Genomic DNA, 22,947 nt, shown 5'->3' with positions numbered 1-22,947 from the left:
ATTCTCAAGATTGGTGTGACTGCCTCCCGAAGCAGCATATAGTAACCAACCCTATGCTGGGCCAGTGAAGGGGGATGCCAGGAGGGGTGGAAGGGAACTAGATCTCCAGATGTTTTGGTCTGCAACTCCCAGGGGCTTCTGGAAGTTGAAGTCCAAAACATCTGGAGATTTATCTTCTGCCTACCCCATGGCCTTATGTAAGGCAAGAGTAAAAAAAAACAGTCCAAACCTCCCAGGTGGGCAAAAATTTTACTAGGACCAACTGGAATTCTACAAAAATGTGTAAGCTTTCAGGTTCTCCAGAACTCTTCATCAGGCTAGGTGGAACAAAAAACAGAAGATGGGGAAGAAACAGCCAAGTCCAAACATTTGGCCAGATGTTGTAGCCATGAGGTCTGCAGTACAGGTAGACCCAGTCTCAAAATGGAGATGTGCAGTCTAAATGAATGAGTCAGTTGTAAGTGTTGTAGATATCAAATTACACCTACCAATGCATTTCGGAATAGAGAACCAATGGCTGATCTCCATTTTTGAAAACACAAAGGCCGGCTGTAACTCTGATCTATCTCTTGGTTTGGGCAAACCACACGGGTTCCTGAAGCGGCACAGAGCAGAAGTGCACCAAAACATAACAGTCCCTATATTAAACAAAGCTGGAGATTGATTTTAGATAGTGCACTAGGTAAAAAAAAAAAATTGAGGCCAAATTGAGAGCATTACTTAGTGTTTGGGGACCCTTCATACAAAGTCTCTTTTCAGGTGTAGAAAATTTTCTTCCTCTGGGTGGTTGATCCTGCCCCAAACAGCTAAATACGGTATTATCCAAAGCATATAGTCATGCTGGTCCATGAGAAGAGCAGGGGTGCAATCCTAGGCATGTTTAGACAGAAAAGGTCCCACAGCACCCAGTGTTCAAGTGATGCTTTCCTATTTCAAGCCTGGGGATGGACTTTGGGATTGGGGCAACAGCAGGCCTTCAGCCTTGGCCAGCGCAGGATGCGATAGAGGAATACAGACCGGAGGGCCAATGCAAAGTCCTTTTTTCTCAGGGCATAGACCAGCGGGTTGGCCAAGGAGTTCAGGTGGGAGAGCAGCACAGCCAGGCGGTCCAATGACTCATAGCGCTGGCAGCTGGGGCACAGTAGCTGGACGCAGTAGATGACGTGCAGCGGCCCCCAGCAAATGCAAAAGACACCCACCAAGAGGAAGAGGGCACGGGCCATCTGCATTTCTCTTCTTTTGGCTGGCCAAAGAGCCTGGGAGCGGAAATGGCCACGGACGACCCGGAAGAGGTCGGCATAGATGCCCAGCATGGCTGCCAGTGGCAGCAAGGTGCAGGTGAAGAAGAGAAAGTAGACCAGATACTCGGGGCTAAAGATGGAGGTGAAGGAACAGAGGAACAGATGTCCGTCATGGATTTCGTTGTAGCTGAAATTCTGTTGCTCTGGATAGACCTTGGAGAGGAAGCCTCCATAAGGGATGTCTCTGGCTATGACAACAAAAGCAGCTGTCTCAGAGGGGAAACTGAAAGCCAGTGTCTTGTTGTTGGTCTCCGCATACTGCTGGAAGCGGTTCCAGCCCATCATTGGTGAGAGGCCTATCAGCAGCGACAGCAACCAGCAGAAGGCCACAATGATCATCATCCAGCCCTTCTTCACATGCATGGCGTAGCTGTCCAACGAAAGAGTCATGTGAGTTAGGTGCTCCTGCATCATTAATCGCTTTGCCTTTGGTGCACCTACAATGTCGAGCTAACCAAGTAAATGGTCATCTATTCTCCCCTCTTGCCTACCTAGCCAAGGTATGACCATAGAGGTCTTTGGGTGGCCAGGAAACCTGAGAAAGATCTACCTATGTGATGCTTTGGGGCCCAAATAACCACACACACACACACAAAACCCATTGGACAATCAGATGATGTGCATTAAACTGATGGTGAACTGAACCTCCTCCCATCATGGAAGCTTAAGATGCTTCTGGTATTTATTTCACGGAATAGTTCCCGCTGATATAGCCAGCTCCACAGTCTGTTCCAAGGACTTGCATAATAGCAATCCAGTCACTGGGAGGTTTTATTTATTGGTACCCTGCATTTCTACCCACCAAGGCCCTGGCTACATTTGCTTCTGAATCTGTCAGATTAATTCAAACACCTCATAGTTAACCAGTTGGGTGAATTTTGTCCCACGTACAGGCCACGATTGTTCATGCCTCTTCACAAAGCATTCAAGCAGCCCTGTCTTTAGGTGTATCAGTGAAACAGTGGGCACAGCCCTATTTTCAGGTGGGGACAGCCCTATTTTCAGGTGTATCAATGAAACAATGGGCAGCCTGAGAGGTATGTCCCAGGATTCCTATCGATGTCACAGGCTGTGCAGCTGCCTAAAGCAGCAAAATATCTTGGGCCAGGCATGATGCCACAGCCAAAACCCATATCAGCCTGCCCACATTTTAAGATCAGAAAGAGAGGCCCCTCTCATTTGCCCACCAATGAGGGCAATCAGGTGGGTGACCACACGTGAGAGGGCCTTCTCTGCAGTGGGTACACTTGGGGTTGGGGCACGGAAAGGCAGGTGTGCTATTTACCGATACAAGAATGGGAAAATAAGGATGGAGACAGACAATATTTTTAAGGGAGGACTGAAAGTAGTTTGAGATTGTTTCCCATGATGTGCAGACACATTTTTCTTTTGTCCCACTCTAGAAAAATACATGTTAAAAACCAGTGTACCAGAGGTGAAAGTAAGATGAGCATCCACACCAAAAGCAGCAATCCCTCCTCCAAACTGATTTCAGTTCCCTGACAAAAATCCGTCTGCCTCTAGCCTAAGGAATACCGGGAGGAGCCATAGCTCAGTCGTAGAGCACCTGCTTGGCGTACAGAGGATCCCAAGTTCGATCCCCAGTATTTCCAGGTAGGGCTGGAAAAGTTGCTGCCTGAAACCCTGGAGAGCTGCCGACAGCCAGTGTTGACAATACTGGGCTGGACCGATGGTTTGACTTAGTCTAGGGCAGTTTCTTGGGTTCCTACGTGAAGCCTCCAGAGGGAAAATAAGGATGGAGACAGACAATATTTTAAAGGGACGATTGGAAGTAGTCTGAGATTAGATTAAACTACTTCTCACAGGGAAGCTCCATGTATAGTTCCTCTGTTCTGAATGCATTAGAATGCACTAGCATTTGCAGAACCCCCCCAAAATTGGCCGCGTGCACAGCTCGTGTCTGTCACACACACAAACGTCACACACTGAATTCTGAACAAAGAGCTTCTGACTTGCCTGTTGGGCAGTTTGATCTTCAGGTGGGCGTTGAGGGCAATGACCAGCAGGAGGAAGATGGAGAACTGGGTGGTGACCAGCGGGAAGCAAGTGAGGAAGAGACACATGTAGAAGCACAGGGTGTACTCCATGCTGAGCACCACAGAGAAGGGGATGGCCAAGGCTCCCACACCAAGGTCGGCCACCGCCAGGCACGCGATCAGGTAGTTGGTGATGCCCCTCAGCTCCTTGTGCAGGTAGACAGTGACACACACCAGCAGGTTGATGGCAATAATGGCCACTGCCAGGATGCCCTCAAGAACAACAAATCCAAAGTATATATCCATGAGGGCGGTTGTTACTGTAGGCCACCTTGCACTGGACAACTAAGTCACTCTCTTGTCCTTGCACAGGAAGATCCTCCTGAAACACGTCAGTTTCCACCAGGGACCAAATGTGCGGAAGTTACTTCCCTTACATCTCAATGGAGCATCCAGTGTCCATGTTCAGGTATCTCTCTACGTCCTTATTACATGTCTTTCGCTGAATGCCAGCTCCAGCTCCGCCCTGCCATCATGAAAACGATAAACCAAGCCCACCTCTGTTTGCTGAGCACTCTGCTGGCAAATAGATTGGACTTGCTGCAGGTACAAGGTAGCTCTTTATGTGGACTGATGCATTAACGCTCATGGATTAGAGGCAGATCCCGAGAGCAAGGCCATCAATGCCAGAGCGTAAATGAACTGGGAGGGGGAGGGGGAATACAAACCTTTCTTCACATATAAAACTTGCAGGTGGAAATTCTCAGACTGATTCTCAGATTCAGAATGCCCACAAATCCAAAGCGTTCAGCATCGACGTTTCACATGTGAAGGGTCAGATGTGTGGAGTGGATTTTTAGCATTCACCTTGCTAGCATGTGTGTAAGTGTATATTGTATGTGTGTACATGTATATGTGTGTACATGTATATCCCCAACCTGGTGCATTCCAGGTGTGTTGGACTTCAATTCCCATCACCCTAGCCAGAATGACCAATGTGGCATGATGGGAGTTGTAGTCCAACACACCTGGAGGGCACCAGCATGGGGAAGGCTGATGAATATGAACAAATTTCGTGGGCAGTTTATACAATTAGTCAGGGCCAGCAGCCAGGTGTAGGAATTGATCCCAGCACTTTACTAGATTGTAGCCCCCCCGCCTCTTTGCTGCTTCTCCAAATGCCACACCGTCCCCCTAGCTGTCTGCACCACCTCCCCTTCTTCCCCACAGCTTCTTGTGTGCCACCTACTCCCCACTGAGCTTTTCTACACAAGGCATTTGTCATGCGCTCATCATTCCCTACTCACGATTGTTTATGGGTTCTTTAGACATCGTCATGAATATCTGTTTGTAACCAGCACTTCTGTTTGTAAACAGAAGAGTTTGTTTAGAGCAGGGAAAATGGGGCATTATTTCTAATGGCAAAAGAAAGTGTGATTTCCTCTTGTGTATTTCTGCTATTCCACTGTAGTATAGCACCACCTACAAATTTTGTAGCAGAAAAGCAAGAAAGGAAATGTTCCTTGTGTAGTGCTTGAATCTCAATTCTGTGATGAAACCGAAAGTAGATGCAGTGGGTTAACAGCCTTGTGTAGAAAAGCCCATTGTCTCCTTTTTACCTCCCTCAGGTCTGACTGTCACCAATCCTCCCCTTACCTGCCTACCTCGTTGTTCCTTCTTCTCCTGACCATGGTCCACACTTCTCTGCCATTTCACTGGGTCCATATGATATCTATACAAGAGTTTTTAAAAACTCAAATATGAAATTTCTGGTCTTCTAACAAAAATATGCAACATGTCCCTTTTTTAAAAAAGGGATCCTCTGGGGGGCGGGGGGGGGAGGAGGCAGGATTCAGGAAATTACAGCCTGGTTTCCTTAATGTCTGTTCAGGGGGAAATTGATGAATCGTTGAAATTGGTGAAAGCATGATTGAATATGAAGTCACCGAGCATATAGAAGGACAAGTTGTGCTAAAGAAGAATCAACATGGCTTCTGCAAGGTAAGTCACGTCTCACTAACTCATGTTCTTTGAGAGTGTCAGTAAATATGTGGATAGGTGTGATTTGGTAAACATTGTGTACTCGGATTTTCAAAAGTTTTTTTCACGAAGCCCCTCAGCAAAAGACTCCTGACAAAACATAGCAGTCATGGGATAAGAGGGGAGGCCCTCTTATGGACTGGTAAGTGGTTAAAGAACAGAAAGCAGAGAGTAGAAATAGATGAACAGTTTTTGCAATGCAAGGATGTGGAGAGGGGGTGTCTGCAGTGGGACCGATGCTTTGTAACTTCTCCATAAATGATCTGGAGTTAGGGATGAGCTGTGAGGTGTTCACATTTACTGGTGACACCAAATTATTTAGGGTGGTTAAAACAAAAGGAGACAGTAAAGAGCTCCAAAAGGATATCTCCAAACTGTGGGAATGGGCATTTCAATGTAAGCAAAGGTAAAGCGAATCACATGGGGGCAAAAAATCCTAACTTCACATATGCACTGATTGGGGCTGAGCTGGTGGAGACTGACCAGGAAAGGGTTCTTGGGGTGCTTCCAGAAAAGGTTTTTAATGTGCAATTCCCCAGCTTCATAAACAGAATTTTAGAGGAGGTCCAGACAATGTCGTTGTCCACTTTTAATCCTCCCATGTTTTCCTTCCTCTTTTATCTTACTGCAGAAAATCCATCAAGAAAGAAAAGATGGAATAGTTTTACAATACTTTCTGATTGTTAGTGCTAGGAGCTCTCTGTCTGGAAGGAGCCTCGGGTTGCCTTTACACTAAAGAAAACCGCCGCCGTCCTCCCGTTCTGGAGCCTTTCCGCATTTATTGTGGGCTCCCAGACAGAGATCATGTGATTGCTGAGAGGAGAAGCTTTTAATTTTCAAGGTTCCAGAGAAAACAATGAAACAGTGCCATCTAGTGGCTGTTTCAATTGTGTTACACTCCGACTTTAAAAAAAATGGTTCATTACTTCCGGATCTTTTTGGAACGAAATATCCAGGAAATACCTCTGGATGTGTCCTGGAGGCTAACGACGGCATGAAAAGGACCTGCAAACTTCCGTGGGTGAGCCATCTCGATAGCAAGATAAAAACTCCATGTGAAGGAGCCCTTGGTGTTGTGCTGGATAACTTGATGAAAATATTGACTCAGTGTGCAGCTGCTGTGAAAAAGGCAAATTCCATTGGGAAAGAAATGGGAAGTAAAACTGCTAATAACAAAAGGACTTTATACAGTCTGTGGTGTGGACTACACTTGTACTACTGTATATAGCTGCGGTCACTGCACCTCAAAAAGGATGATGTAGAGCTGGAAAAGGTGCAGGAAAGGGCAACCAAAAGGATCCGGGGGCTGGCGCAACTCCGCTATGAGGAAAAGTTACAACATTTGGGACTACTTAGCCCAGAAAATGGCAAGTAAGTGAGGGGGGAACATGATAGAGGTGTATAAAATTATGCGTGGTGTGAAGAAAGTGGATAGGGAGAAGCTTTTCTCTCTTCCTCATAATACTAGAACCCGGGGTCATCCAATGAAAATGTTTGGTGGGAGATTCAGGGCAGAGAAAAGGAAGTCTTTCTTCACACAGCACATAGTCAAACTATGGAATCTGCCTCTGCAAGTTGCAGCGATGGCCACCAACATGGATTGCTTGAAAATAGGATTAGACAAATTCATGGAGGGTGAGGTGATCATGGCTATATATTACCTCCAGTATAAGAGGCAGTATGCCTCTCTATACCAGCTGTTGGGGAACATGAGTGGGAAGGTGCTATTGCATTTCTGTCCTATTTATGGGCCTCCCATGAGCGTCCACTTGGCCACTGTGGGAACAAAATGCTGGGGGTTCATCACACAAGGGCATTTATTTTGCAGTTTACCGGGGCTTCTGTTCCTGCATTCTAAGTGAGATAAAGATCAGCTCTCTACACAGACAAATTCTCTGCAGCCTCAGGGTGGAGAGCGAGCCATAAATCAGTGGGTCTCCAGACAGATTCAGGTCTCTCTCGCTCTCTGCAAAGCAGTGCACGGGGTAGGGGTGGCTTCGTTGCTCTTAGCCATTTATATTGGGAGTCGCCCCCTTCTTCTTCCTCCCCCAGCCAGCTCTGTGCTCACTCTGAGCCTCTCCTAGCCCAGCCCAGGTCAACAGGCAGACACGCTGGAGGAGGGGAGGGGGGAGAGCAATTCTGATTTTCCTGTTCTTCTCAATGGCTTCTTCTTCCCAGGCTGTGGTTATAGCAAAACATTTACACACAGCTATTAAAGTGGATTTACATTTAGATAGTGGATTATCGCAGGGTTTGGGTGGGTTTTTTTTAGCGGGATAAAGATCAAATATAGCTGGATGTGCCCTGGAGGCTGATGGCGTCATGTAAATGACCAGCAAAATTCCATGAGTGACCAATCGCAAGCCTCATGCCTCATGCAAAGACTAGATAGGCCATTGGTCTGATGCAGCAGGGCTTTCCTCTCTCTCCCAGGGGCCTCAGCCCATATTGTCTTCAGAGTGACATTGAGGGTGCTTCCAGATGAGACTTTTATTGTGCAAATGCACTGCAATTGCAGTGCCACATTTACAGAATTTTACGGGGTGGGGTGCCCAGGGGGATGTTTCCATGACAACAGAAGGAAAAGCGAATGGAGGAGTGTTGTTGCTGTTCAGTCGTGTCCGGCTCTTCGTGACCCCATGGACCAGAGCACGCCAGGCCTTCCTGTCCTCCGCTCTCTCCCGCAGCGTGCTCAAGTCCATATTCGTTGCCTCGGTGATGCTACCTAGCCATCTCATCCTCTGCCGGCCGTCCCCTTCTCCTTTTGCCTTCAGTCTTTCCCAGCATCAGGGTCTTTTCCAGGGAGTTTTCTCTTCGCATTAGGTGGCCAAAATATTTGAGCTTCAGCTTCAGTATCTGTCCTTCCAATGAGCACTCAGGGTTGGTTTCCTTTAGGATTGACTGATTGGACCTCCTTGCAGTCCAGGGGACTCGTAAGAGTCTTCTCCAGCACCACAGTTCAAAAGCATCAATTCTTCGGCGCTCAGCCTTCCTTATAGTCCATCTCTCACAGCCATACGTTGCTACTGGGAAAACATAGCTTTGATTAGACGGACCTTTGTCGGCAAGGTGATGTCTCTGCTTCTTACTATGCTGTCTAGGTGTGCCATAGCTTTCCTCCCAAGGAGCAAGCGTCTTTTAATTTCATGGCTACAGTCACCATCTGCGGTGATCTTGGAGCCCAAGAAAGTAAAATCTGTCACTGCTTCCATTTCTTCCCCTTCTATATGCCAGGAAGTGATGGGGCCAGATGCCATGATCTTCGTTTGTTTAATGTTGAGTTTCAAACCAGCTTTTGCACTCTTTCACCCTCAGCAAGAGGTTCTTTAGATCCTCTTCGCTTTCTGCCATTAGGGTGGTATCGTCTGCGTATCTGAGGTTGTTGATAATTCTCCCAGCAATCTTAATTCCGACCTGTGATTCATCCAACCCAGCGTTTCTCATGATGTACTCTGCATATAAATTAAATAAGCAGGGCGACAATATACAGCCTTGTCGTACTCCTTTCCCAATTTTGAACCAATCCGTTGTTCCATGTCTGGTTCTTACTGTTGCTTCTTGACCCTCATACAGGTTTCTCAGGAGACAGGTAAGGTGGTCTGGTACTCCCATCTCTTTAAGAATTTGCCAGAGTTTGTTGTGATCCACACAATCAAAGGCTTTAGCGTAGTCAATGAAGCAGAAATAGATTTTTTTTTTGGAATTCTCTTGCTTTCTCCATGGTCCAGTGAATGTTGGTGATTTGATCTCTAGTTCCTCTGCCTCTTCGAAACCCAGCTTGTACTTCTGGTAGTTCTCGGTTCACATACTGCTGACGTCTAGCATGTAGGATTTTGAGCATAACCTTGCTGGCATGTGAAATGAGCGCAGTTGTACGGTAGTTTGAACACTCTTTGGCGTTGCCCTTCTTTGGAATTGGAATGTAAACTGACCTTTTCCAGTCTTGTGGCCACTGTTGAGTGTTCCAAATTTGTTGGCATATTGGGCACAGCACTTTAAGAGCATCATCTTTTAGGATCTGAAATAGCTCAGCTGGAATACTGTCATCTCCGCTTGCTTTGTTGTTAGTAATGCTTCCTAAGGCCCACTTGACTTCACTCTCGAGGATGTCCGGCTCAAGTTCAGTGAGCGCACTATCATGGCTATCAGGGACATTCAGATCTTTCCTGTATCGTTCTTCTGTGTATTCTTGCCACCTCTTCTTAATCTCATCTGCTTCTGTTAGGTCCCTGCCTTCTTTGTCCTTTATCATGCCCGTCTTTGCACAAAACGTTCCCTTGAGAGCTCCGATTTTCTTGAAAAGATCTTTAGTCTTTCCCATTCTTTTGTTTTCCTCAATTTTTTTGCATTGTTCATTTAAGCAGGCCTTCTTGTCTCTCCTTGCTATTCTCTGGAACTCTGCATTCAGTTGGATATATCTTCCCCTTTCTCCCTTGCTTTTCGCTTCCCTTCTTTCCTCAGCTACTTGTAAAGCCTCATCAGACAGCCACTTGGCTTTCTTGCATTTCTTTTTCTTTGGGATGGATTGAGTTGCTGTCTCCTGAACAATGTTACGGACCTCCGTCCATAGTTCCTCAGGCACTCTGTCTATCAGGTCTAATCCCTGAAATCTATTCCTCACCTCCACTGTATATTCATCAGGGATATGATTTAGGTCATACCTGAATGGTTTAGTGGTTTTCCCTACGTTCTTCAATTTAAGCCGAAATTTTGCAACAAGAAGCTCATGATCTGAGCCACAGTCAGCTCCAGGTCTTGTTTTTACTGACTGTATAGAGCTTCTCCATCTTTGGCTGCAAAGGACAGAATCAATCTGATTTCCATATTGACCATCTGGTGATGTCCATGTGTAGAGTCGCCTCTTGTGCTGTTGGAAAACAGCATTGCTGTTGCTATGATCAGCGAGTTCTCTTGGCAAAACTCTATTAGCCTTTGTCCTGCTTCACTTTGTACACCAAGGCCATGCTTGCCTGTTATCCCTGTTATTTCTTGACTTCCTACTTTAGCATTCCAATCCCCTATGATGAAGAGGACATCTTTTTTTGGTGTTAGTTCTAGAAGGTGTTGTAGGTCTTCATAGAACCGATCAACCTTTGCATCTTCGGCCTCAGTGGTTGGGTCATAGACTTGAATTACTGTGATGTGGAATGGTTTGCCTTGGATTTGTACTGAGATCATTCTATCGTTTTTGAGATTGTACCCCAGTACTGCTTTTCCCACCCATTTCTTGACTTTGAGTGCTATTCCATTTCTTCTAAGGGATTCTTGCCCACAGTAGTAGATGTAATGGTCACCTGAATTAAATTCGCCCATGCTTGTCCATTTTAGTTCGCTGATTCTCAAGATGTCGATGTTCAATCTTGCCATCTCATGTTTGACCACCTCCAGTTTACCTTGATTAATTGATCTTACATTCCAGGTTCCTAAACAATATTGTTCTTTTCAGCATCGGACTTTCTTTTCACCACCAGACACATCCACAGCTGAGTGTCCTTTCGGCTTTGGCCCAGCCGCTTCACTCTTTCTGGCGCTACTTGGAAATTCCCTCTGCTCTTCCCCAGTAGTATATTGGACACCTTCCGACCTGAGGGGCTCATCTTCCGGCGTCATCTCTTTTAGCCTTGTGATACATTCCATGGGGTTTTCTTGGCAAGAATACTGGAGTGGGTTGCCATTTCCTTCTCCAGTGGACCACATTTTGTCCGAACTCTCTGCCATGACCTGTCCGTCTTGGGTGGCCCTGCATAGCATAGCTTATGGCTTCACTGAGTTACGCAAGCCCCTTCGCCACAACAAGGCAGTGATCCATGAAGGGGGAATGGAGGAGTACTGGATTTTTAAACAGGAATCAGCTTTGCTGCGCTTTGGTCCATGCAGGGCTCCACAAGCGAGTGCTCTGCACCCGTAAAAATTGCTTCACAGAACATACTTCCTGGTGGGGTTGGGGGTTGGAGTGGACATAATCCGGCTGGCAGGGGCTGCTCAACCAATAAGAGAGGCTGCCCCCTCCCCCTTTCTCCTGTCCCCTGACGCTTCAGATGAGCAAGCCCCATTGAGCACAGTGGGAGTTACTTCTGAGTAGACACACATATGCTTGTGCTGGGAAAGGGCAGGGGGGAGAACACAGGGATTGGAAACCAGCCCCTGTTCTAACCTGATGCTGCGCAGGATCTCTATAACAAAGGTGCGAAGTAGTTACTTCCTAAGGCAATAAACCAAACAACAGAGAATCGGAGCCTTGAGATCACACTTTACAGCATTTAGGGCATTTGTGCTTTAAACTGCGCCATTTCAATTGAGGGAAATCTCTGTAAATTCTGATGTGGGCTTTCAGGGGAGAAGCCTCATTGAGCACAATGGGAGTTACTTCCAAGGAGATACTCATTGGTTTGTGCAGGGACAGGAAACACACAGGAAACACCCCTTGACTGGGGTCACAGTAAAAGGCAGACCCCTGGGCAGGGCGAGCATACCCGAGGTCAATGTGGGGGTTGGGGCACACAGCAACTATATCAGGGGAGACTTAAGGAAAAGAACCGGACTTTAAACAGTCTCAAGAAATCTGGGTTTTCCCCGATAAGCTCCAGGGTGGGTTCTGGTTGGCCACGACGTCATATATCCCTAACGACCTCCAAACGCAGCCTGCTCGGAGTAAATCACTCAGGGAGACACCTCCCAGGTGTCTTCAATTTTAGCACTCCCATGCTTTTCCACTGCTTCTTCCATCTTTTTTCTTACCAAAAAAAAACATTGAGGAAGAAAACAAATAATAGTTGCACAGAACATACTTCCTGGTGGGGTTGGGGGTTGGAGTGAACATCATCTGACTGGAAGCAACTGAAATGCTTGGTGGGTTTCTGCTTTGTCCCTTTCCAGAACATAGGAGGTGGTTCAGGTTAAGTACTTATGTTAGTATAGTGTGAGCCTTGGGGAAAGGATGGGATTGAGTGCCATTTTCCCCTTCCATGAACATACTCTATATGTCTCTGATGGCAATTCCCCAAATCAGGTGCATATCTAAATGGGAACCCCATCCATTCTGGCCATTTTCCTAATTATTTCGGGGGGAAATACAGCACATCAGGGAAAAGAAATATACCAGTAAGTGAGACAAGCTTGTTAGGAGCTTGTCGATGTTCACAGATCTGCACAGATTGCTAACTGCCCTCCTTGGAAACTGGAGACCCATTAGAATCAACAAGATAATCCCACTGCCAAAATTGGCAGATCTGAGAAAGTAAAAAAAAGCAAAAAAAAAAAAAAAAAGCAGCAACTCAGTCTCTCACTAATTCCCCATTCCCCAGTTCTTAATTTTGTAGTATTTAATGTTGTGAGCTTTTCTTGCATGCATTAAAAATCAAGGGAACAGTCCACTGGGGACTTTGCAAGCCACATTGCAATAAATGGAGTGTGTCACAGGCGCTTTTCCATTTCAGTGCTAACTCACAACATGCAAGAGGTTCTAAGTGAACTGGACCTCTTTTTCCAGTTCGCCTGGTCCTATGGAACTGGAAGCACAGAGCATTAAAAACAGGTGGGCTTTCTTTCCCAAGGGATGTAAATAAGTTCTGCTGTAGTGCTATTAGCTGTGCAAAGAGCACTCTAGCAACAACTAGTGACAGATAGGTAGCATTACAAGCATTATAACAATGCATTTAAAATGTCAAGCAAAGCAGAATGGTGCGGAGGCTGTAAATATAATAAACACCCAAAGGAAGTACCATATATTCCACTCCAGAGACTATATGTTTAAACAGAAATCTACATCCTTAACCATGTAAGATACCACATAGAGACACCAGAATATGTTAAATGTATAAACTCTCCCTTAGTCAATTCTAGAATGAATTGTATTGCAGTTACAGAGTAAAGTGGTACGGTGTGAGACAGCAGCCCACTTAGGCTGTAATTCGATTTGCCAGGGGTGGGAAACTTTGGGAGATCTGGGAGCCATTTTTGCCCTCCAGACCCCCTTGCCCCCAGACAGGCCACAGTCTGTGGGATGTTCCCAGTGTGTGGGGGAATTAAGGAAAAAAACCATTAAGGACCCCAGGAAGGCCAGATTTGGCCTTCAGGAATGAAGTTCTGCACTCCTGATCTATATGAAGGTGCTGGGAATGGTCATTAGGGGATTTGGAGCAAAGTACCACCAGTTTCAAGGTTTTGTTATTGGTGCATAAAGCCCTAAACAACCTGAGACCAGGATACTTGAGAGCATGCTTTCTCCCTTAACAAGCTGCCCGGCCACTCAGTTCCCCAGATGAGGTGCTCCTGCTGGTTCTGCATGGGCCCGAGGCAAGTAGAGGCTGGTGGCTCTGACGTCAGTAGGGTGTTGAATCCGTTCTGGGTTTCAGTCAGAACTCTAAAGAAGCTATTCAAGGTATGAAGGAGCTATACAAGATAGGAAGCACCTTCAATAGCTCCTTTAGAGTTCTGACTGGCTCTGACTGAAACCTGGGGTGGATTCACCACCCCGCTGATATCGGAGTAGGCCTGTGTGCAGATGGCCTCTCAAAATTCTCCACCTTATTTGTGGGCAGAGAAATTTGGGAGATAATTTCACCGAATTTCTCCAGGGGAAGGAGAAATTCTCCACAGTTTCTCTCAGGTAGGGCTCCCCATTGGCAGGGTTTGTAGCTCAGCTTCTTTCGGTTTTGGTAAGGGTTTTGGGGGGTTTCGTGCCGCAACAGCATCAGCTGTGTTGGCAGGCTGGCCCCCATTTTGCATCCACCACAATGCAGGTGTGAGAGTGGGGGGCAGCATTGTGTCAAGCTCCAAGGGTGAGGTAGAGTTAATGCTTTGCCAAAATCTGTCCTCCAGTTTCCAGCAAGTTTTCTCCCCCCATGAGAGCAGCTTCCATTGTTCTGCCTCATTCTCAGGACAGTCTATAATTTACGTGGAATTTCTTTTTTTGTGGTGTTTTTGAGCTTACCTAATCACAGCCAGCCTCCCAGGCTGCCTGCACATCCTACTCTGAAAAAGCCCTAAAGGAGGAATTACCTCATGGTGCCTTAAACTGGGCCTTAATTGAAGTTTAGGAAGCCAAGGAGGCTACAGGCAGCCAGACAGATGATTGCACCATGAAAAACAGGTCACTTGTGCTCATTCCTCGGTCACATCCTAAGGAAGGTAAGCCCAAGAAGCCCAAACCTAACCCTTGAGGATTTCTCTGAAGTTTTTTTCAGTGTTGAATTTCTTTTCAAAAGCAATTTGATCTTCTATCAAATTAAATGAGAATGGTCAGAAAAAATGCGGGAGAAATTTTCGGCACAGCACTACCCCAGAGCCACCAGCCTCCACTGCCTGAGGTCCTTTTGTAGTCTACCCAGAATAGTACTTTCAGTGCACTCACTGGCTCCCTCTCTGTGGAATTCCCTGCCAGGTGATGTCAGGCAGGGGCCAACATTGCTTTGATTTTGGCATCTGCTAAAAAGACATTCTAATTTAAACAAGCCTTTCCTGAGCAAAGGACCAACCATGGTTTTACTGGTACAATTTGATTTTAAATATTTTTATTCTTTGGGATTTTGACATTTTTAAAATTACTGTGCAGCTGGATTTGTTTTAGATGTACAGTGGTTTATAAATGTTGTAAATAAATAGATAAAGGAAATACAGACATACACCACAAGGGCCATGACTGAATCCCAGATGCAGGGAGCTAGCTAGGCTATGGCAACTCAGCACTGAGGGAGATCGACTCTGAACATGCACAGAGCTATGCTGTTTATTATTGTGTATTTATAAAGGTTAACCTCTTGCACTAAGAAAACAAGACTGAATCCACTTAAGTAATCTCAGACTGCACTTGACCCAAAAAGAAGAGGGTGAGTGAAAGACACCCCCCCCCCCGCCCCTGTGCATCAGGTTCAGGTGGTAACTGTTTTAAATGCTCCTAAACCAGGAGTGGGCAGCTGGTGGTCCTCCAGATGTTTTGGCCTACAGCTCCCAAAATCTCTCACCATTGGCTGTGTTGGCTAAGGCTGATGGGAATTATAGGCCAAAACATCTGGAGAGCCACATGTTGGACACCCCTGCAGATAACAGCAATCGTTGATAAAACAGCACAGAAATACCAGTTTACAATACACCTATGTGTGGTCAAGCACCATCTGGTCTGTATCCACAAGAGGGCAGTGCAGGACAGCTGTTTTCCTGCCTGTATATTCTAGTTCTAGTTCTCTTCTCTAGATTGGAGAACCACTTTTCAGCAGCCAGAATAAATTATGTAAAGTATAACAATAAACAATGTGCATAAGTGGACTTAAGCACAGTGTCTCTAAATGCGGTGAACTGCTACTTCTGAAATGGGAAATTTGCTCAAGCATTCGTTGAAGTCCAAAAAGTACAGGTTTTGTTTAAAGATTGCTAGCAGCATGGAGGAAAGAGCAATTTGTATCAGGATTGCTGGGGGAGGGAATTTGGGGGGGGGGGTGTCAGGGCACCCATGGGAGCTGCAATTAAGGCCTTGGTGTGCCACAGGTTGTGCACCCTTTGTGTAGGACAATGAATGCACATAAAACATATACACCTACATATATTGTGATGCTTATAAGTCACATACAAATAGCATATAACAAGAACATCATAGGTAAAAGGTTATAAGGGCCTAACCAAGGCCTCATAGAGTAGCATACCTTAGCCATAGTAAACTTAGGCCAATCAGCTAAATTAGAATGAGTGCAATGGGGCCTGGAAAATGGCAAATGAGAAGTAACTTGGATAGTAGAAAAAATATAGGAGAAGTACCCAGAATAGTACAACAGGAAAAGTGCCAGTTTTGTGGTTAGAACTCAGACATAACAGGAACAAACTGGTGGGATGTTGAGGTCAATATAGGGCTTCTTCACACTGGGCTTTTATCCTGCTATTGAGATTGCTCACTCACAGAAGTTTGCGGGCCCTTTAGATGATGTCGTGAACTTCCAGGGCACCTCCTGCACTAAATGATCTTTATTCCGTTTTTGAATTGGTCGGAGATACTGAGCTATCAAATTACCCCGCTTGAGTTCCCTCCGTGAAAAAGGAAAAGCTGCAAGAAGAGGAGTGAGAAAGATATGGAAGTGAAAGTGAAAGATATGGAAGACTCAGATATGGGGGAGAAGGAGGGGGAAAGGGGAGGAGGGAAAGGAAGTGTGTTTAAAGGGAGTCCCTTGTGATCCTGCACTTAAAACGGAAGCAGAAAGGCCCGTTTTAAGTGTGGGATCTTAGGCTGGTATAGAGAAGCTCATAGTTACTAGAAACATGGGGGGAAACAACTGAGGTAAGAGCAAGGTATGAACAGATTGGAATAAGCAGGTTTAACACCAGCACGGTGACCAAACAAATCATGCCTTAACATGTTTGGCATCTGGGGTTCAGGACAAAAGGAATAAAAAGGAATGGAAGAGAGTTGGCATAATTCTGGCATCTGGGGATCCAGGGAAGGAAGCCCCCATGGCTAACAGTTGCAACCTACCAAGCTTGGAGAAGTCATTGTTAAGAGTTTTAACTTCCGTTTGTATGTGTGTGTGATTTTGTTACCTTTTAATAAAGCCTGTGGGATTTACCTTCAAAGTGACCAGTCCAAAGAATGGGTGGGGAAAAACCACGAACCACAAATTCCCTTGCAGGGTGAGGTTCGTAGGGCTTGCCTAATGCAGGGTGTACATTTGAGCAAATCAAGCCATTGAACCCTTTTACATGGTAAATAAATAAATTCCTACAATAGAAATACTGATAAACTGCTTTTTGGCTCACATAAGGGCCCCTAAAATGGTTTGCATCAATAAAAACACAACTCTAATTAAATAAAAATCAAGAACAGTAAAACTACTATAAAAACAACAGCCAGCAAAGTTAAAAATCCATCACAGTCCTAGTGAAATAAAAATATATTGAGTGCATGCCTAAAAACCATCGACCGATTTCTACTTTTTCCTTTCCCAAAGCATGGGATCTGGTTCAGGTTAAGTACTTATACTTAGTACTGCAAGAGCCTTGGGGAAAGGATGACATTGAGAAGCATCCTTCCCCTCCATGAACAAATCCACTCTGTCCCTGAATGCTATTCTCCATGTCGAGTGCCTATCTAAATTGGAACCCCATCCATTCCATTTTCCTAATGAAGGGGGGGGGGGCGGATACAGCACATCAGGGAAAGGAAATACCGCAGTACACGAGGCAAGCTTCTTAGGAGCCTGTCGATGTTCACAGGCCTGCACAGATTGCTAACTGCCTTTCTTGGAAAAAGGAGACTCATTAGAATCAACAGACTAATTCCACTGACAGAGCTGGCAGATATGAGGAAGGGAACAAAGCAACAGCCCAGCCTCTCACCAATTCCCCATTTCCCAGTTCTTAATTTTGTAGTATTTAACGTTGCGAGTTTTTCTTGTGCGTAGTGAAAATTGTGGGAACAGTCCGCCGGGGATTTTGCAAGCCAGGGTGAAATAAATGGAATGTGGCGCAGGCAATGGTGTTTTTCCATGTCAGTGCTAACTCACTCACGTTCTGAGGGAACTGGGCCTGTTGCTCCAGTTAGCCTGGCCCCATTGAAGTGGGGCCACTGGGCATTAAAGAAGGGCGAGCTTTCTTTCTGAAGGGATGTCTCCTTGACCTTTACCGCGAAGTGCTGCTGGCTGCAGAGAGCATTATAGCGACAGCTAGTGACAGTATGGCAACAATGATAAAAATCAGGTAAAGCAGCAGGAGAGTTGGAGGATGTAAATAAGATGAAAACCACAAGGAAGAATCCATGTGTTCTGGTCAAGAAAGGATATATGTTTGAACTGAAATATGTACCCTTAACCTGATAAATCGGTACCCTTAAGCGCTCAGGACCAGGTTATCTGAGAGACTTCGAGAGCAATCCTATGGCCTCTAGAAAGTGTCTCGACAGCCATAGGATTTTTTGGTTTCTGGGAACCAAGCTCAGAGCCAAGACTCTGAGCTCAGTTCCCAGAAGCCGCCCTCCATGCCCTCTCCTCTGCCACACTGTAGGTGGCACGGTTCTTCCCCGTCTCTACGCTCATAGCTGCAGTGTGGAGCAGCTGAAAGGGGGGTGTTCATGGGGGCGGGGAGGGGAGGAGACTGCAGAAGCGTCCTTACAACGCTTCCTATGTGCCATGTGGCCTTTCCTCTTCCTGCTCCGAGGTCCCCTGCTAGACAGCCAAGATCGGCTGTCTAGCCGCAAATGCAGGGCAGCTAGAGTGCGGAGGAGAAGATACCCTCTGTGCTCCACCCACCCTGCATTGGATAGTCAGCTGCCTCCAAGTTCGGGGGCAGCCAACTATCCTAATAGGATTGCGCCCTTACAGCATTTTGAAATAAAGTAATACACATCTTCATTTATTAATTTATTTCATTTCTATACCACCCAATTGCCAAAGCTGTCTGGGCAGTTCACAAAAACTACAATCCACAAATACAAGATAATAAAACATAGCATAAAATGTTTAATGTACAAAATTTAAAACAATTTTAAACAGTTAAAACCATTTCAATAAGATACTAGACCAGATAAAGATAGCTGATATAAATGCCCCATCATATGCTGTTAAATGCCTGGGAGTGGAGGACAGTCTTAATCTGGCACTGAGAAGATGACAATGTTGGCGCCAGGCAGGCCTCAGTGGGGGGATCATTCCATAATCGTTGGGCCATCACTGAGAAGGCCCTCTCTCTTGTTGCCACCTTCCAAGCCTCCCTTGGAGGAGGCACTTGGAGGAAGGCCTCAGCTGTTGGTTACAGTGTCATTGCAATCTAAAGGTGGGGGCGGGTCCCATAAGACCACTGAGTCATGTCTAAAATTTCCTAATGGCACTGTTATAGAAATTTCAGTTGTAATATGTCTGTTATCCCATAATTTTATAAGCTAGGCTATGTCTATTCTACCTCTGTGTGAAACTGTCATGCCAAACAAAGACACAGTGCCTTATCAGAGACTCAGGAATGCCAAGAATGTATTTACGTTAGAGTACAAGACTACCTCTCTGCTACCTCTCTGTGCGTGCCTGGGTATGTGAAAGGCGCTGCCTGCTTTCTGTCTCCTTCTCAGCTAGACAAAGAGATTAGTACAGCACAAGCATAAGACAGCCCCCAAAGATCTTGCCTATATAAACTTTTAGATCACATTACTTGATTGTGATCTTTGTTGGAGCATTAGCCCCAAAGGTTGCCTTATTCTGCAGAATAAAATCGTGTTGGACCAGATCTCTGCCTCCTCTTGTTCTTGGTAAACAAACTGGAAAGTTTACCAGGGAAAGAACACAATTTTTGTAACAGCACCACCGACCATCGGGATGCTCTTCCTAATGTTTAGTTGAAATCCCCTTTATTGTCATTTGAATCCATGTTGGTGTGGGTCCTTTTGGGAACAAAAGAAAGTTGTTCCATCATCAATATGACAGCCCTTCAAATACTGGAAGATGGCTATCACATCAGCCCTTAATAATCTATTCTCCAGGCTAAACATGCCCAGCTCCTTCAACCTTTCCATATAGTAGGGGTAGGCAGAAGGTAAATTGGAATCTAGTGGTAGATCTCTGGGTGATTTGCAGTAGATCAGCAAGGATTTCTCTGGCTCCTAATGTTTTAACCATAGAAACAACAACAAAAAATTCCCTCCCCCTCCTAAACTAGGTTGCTAAATTCAAGAAAACTTAGGCGAAAACGGGCTTGTGCATGGAAGGATTTGTACAAGAGGTCCAGTTTTGCTAATGAAAACAAATTCCTGGGCTGAGCACACACTCAGGCACTTTGTTCCACAATTCTGTGTCTGCCGTCTTGAGCCACTGTTTTGCACCTGACTGCAGTGGCTGGAGCTTGAGGTTCTAGTGAAAAACAAAGTAGATATCACAAGCCTAAAGCCTGCCCACCGCCTTATAGGACGTGGTCTCCAGGCATACAGACGCACCATAAAAGCCACAACTGAATCCCAGATGTATTTAACTGGTTATGGCTTCTCAGCATCGTGGGAAATGGACTGGTAACATACTGATATGTATATATTACATATATTTCATGGCTGATTTCTTGCACCAAAGGAAGAGATTTCAAGGTTGAATAAATCTAAATAATAAATCTAAGCTGTCTCTGGCTGCACACAGCCCAAAAATTAGAGGGGAGAAAGAAGAGAACAACAACAAAATGTTGTTTTTTCAGGTGATGATTTTTTTCCAGTTCAGGTGCTAATTATTTTAAATGCTTCTAAACAGATACCAGCAATCCCTGAAATAAATAAGCAGAGAAGATGCAGTTCACGTCCATGTGTAGTCAAGCACCATTTGGTCTGTGCCCACATGAGGGCAGCACAGCTCAGCTGTTCTCCTTCCAGAAGTAGCATATCCAATTTCTGGTTCTTTAGACCACTGGTCTATAAAGCAGCCTTTCACCATCTTTGTCAAACGCGGGAAGTTGTCTCTATTTTATCCCCCATGCCGTTAACATCTACATGAAACTGTTGGGGGAAGTCATTCGGAGGTGTGGGCTGAAAAGTCATCAATATGCGGATGACACCCAGCTCTGCCTCTCTTTTTCATCAAACCCAGGTGAGGCAGTGGCTGTTCTGAATCAGGGCCTGGGAACGCTTATGGACTGGATGAGGGCCAATAAACTGAGACTCAACCCAGACAAGACGGAGGTGCTGTTAGTGGGTAGTTTGTCTGCCCGATTAGGTGATGTTCAACCTGTTCTGGAGAGGGTTGCGCTCCCCCTAAAGGATCAGGTTCGGAGTTTGGGGGTACTCTCAGACCCAGAACTGTCACTTGAGGCACAGGTGAACTCAGTGGCACAGAGCACTTTTTATCAGCTTAGGCTGATATACCAGTTACACCCTTATCTGGACATATAACCTCTCGTCTGGATTACTGCAGTGCATTATACATTGGGCTGCCTTTGCAAATGGTTCGGAAACTTCAGCTGGTCTAAAACAGGGCAGCAAGGTTGTTAGCGGGGACTGGCCAACGAGATCATATTATGCCAGTACTTTCCCAGCTGCATTGCCTGCCAGTACCTATCTGGGCCTGATTCAAAGTGCTGGTATTAACATTCAAAGCCCTAAATGGCCTGTGGCCAGGTTATCTGAAGGATTGCTTCCTCCCATATATACCTGCCCGGACCCTAAGATCACCTTCAGGGGTCCTTCTCCGGGAGCCCCTGCCAAAAGAGGTAAGGCAGGGGGCTACCAGGAAAAAGGCATTTTCTGCTGTGGCACCCTGGCTGTGGAACGAACTCCCTAGAGAGGTTCACCTGCGTTGTACTCTTTCCACCTTTTTATTTTCCCAGGCATTTTTAGCTTTCCAGTTTTTTAGCTCTGCCATCTTAAATCTGCTATTGTGTTTTAAATATCTGCACTTCTGACAGGTTTTACTCTGGTTATATTTTTATTCTGTAGTTTTAATCTATTACATTTTATATTGTATTTGCTGTTGTATTTTTTGGTTTTAATTTTGTGAAACACCCAGAAAGCTTAAGCTATTGGGTGATATAAAAATGAAATACATAAATAAATCCGCATCTTTTGAATTTATTTTTTTAAAATCTGCATTAAAAAGTGCAGCTAATTACTTCATTCAAACTGATGGGTCTGCAAGCAACAGCAACAGCAACAAAAGGCGGGCATTTTGAGTTTACAGATTACTTGTGTATAAGCAAATGGTGGCTGCAGCAAGCTAGAATAGAACAGGCCAGCAAAAGTGGCCCCGTGTCATTTTCCAGTTATGTGTTTTGCCTTTTAGGGTAGAAGACATGCATGACATTTGTAGAGCAGTGAAAACTCCCTCAGTGCTTCCTTCCTGCCCAGGGTTGAGTTGCAGGTTTACAGCAAAAGTTAGCTGTGGGCAAAAGCACCTATAGGTAAATGCCTATATGGGCACCACAATAATTCTCCAAATCACCCCCATTCTTGGAGCAGTTTTGTAATAATTTTTAAAGGATCTTTTACACTCCCACACACCCTTTCTTAAAAAGGTGAAAGATTAATATTCTTCTTCCTAAGGTGGTTACCTTCCTTCCTATCGGAGGTTTGCTATCATTTCAGCTATTTTTGTTTTTTATGCCGCTGCTCTGAATAGTTCTATAGAAGCACAGCTGACCCATTCCCTCCGATTCTTTAACCATGATGTTCACCTTCTTCCTATTGATCTTTTTTCCTTCCATTTTCCCTTGTACAATAAGTTGAAGTATAGCGTATTTTTCACCTCAGATAATATGACCAAGGTATTGTAACTTTCGTCTCGTGATGGTCTCTACCAATTGTTTGTTTGCCTACTCTGTATAGTACGTTCTCATGTGTTACTCGATCAGTCCATGGTATTTTCAGCATGTGTCGGTATATGTCAGTTGGAGCTGCAGGGAGCTCACTCCACCCCGCCCTGCTAGAAAGAACATGCAGCTCCAACTGACAATTCCTTGGGACTGCAGACTCTGGCCTCATCCATCGGCTAGAGAACCAAGGGCCGCTGGGGGGCTGCACCTCCTGCCTCCCAGGATGAACATCATCACAGGGGGGAGACCAACCTGGTCCTATACATCGGTCATTGGTGTATTTGCTTTCCTTCCCCTCCTTCCTCCCAATCCCTTTTCCTTTTGTGTCATGTCTTTTAGATTGTAAGCCCGAGGGCAGGGAC

The 22,947-nt window shown here is 45.5% G+C and overlaps 1 protein-coding gene across 1 annotated transcript; it reads right to left on the bottom strand.

Annotated features, from left to right (window-relative positions):
* Positions 1 to 932: 932 nt before the first annotated feature.
* LOC146337697 (adenosine receptor A2b-like) lies at positions 933 to 3,604 on the bottom strand. Its single transcript, XM_084816301.1, has 2 exons — positions 3,279 to 3,604; positions 933 to 1,671 (listed from the first exon to the last, which is right to left on the bottom strand). Exons 1-2 carry the CDS (start codon positions 3,602 to 3,604, stop codon positions 933 to 935), a joined length of 1,065 nt encoding a protein of 354 aa, XP_084672427.1.
* Positions 3,605 to 22,947: the final 19,343 nt, after the last annotated feature.

This window comes from Heloderma suspectum, chromosome 10 (genome assembly GCF_057233095.1).
Source record: "Heloderma suspectum isolate Gila_16-S chromosome 10, 16-S_ref, whole genome shotgun sequence".
NCBI classification, from domain to species: Eukaryota; Metazoa; Chordata; class Lepidosauria; order Squamata; family Helodermatidae; genus Heloderma; species Heloderma suspectum.
The sequence above is the reverse complement of the archived record's forward strand: the minus strand, read 5'-3'. Positions and strand labels throughout refer to the sequence as shown.

What these genes read in the sequence shown, in the direction of transcription:
- LOC146337697 (XM_084816301.1), bottom strand. Translation starts at nt 3,604, where the DNA reads ATGGATATATACTTTGGATTTGTTGTTCTTGAGGGCATCCTGGCAGTG. An exon ending in AAGATCAAACTGCCCAACAG is followed by an intron (nt 1,672 to 3,278) that starts GCAAGTCAGAAG and finishes TTCGTTGGACAG; the next exon opens with CTACGCCATGCATGTGAAGA.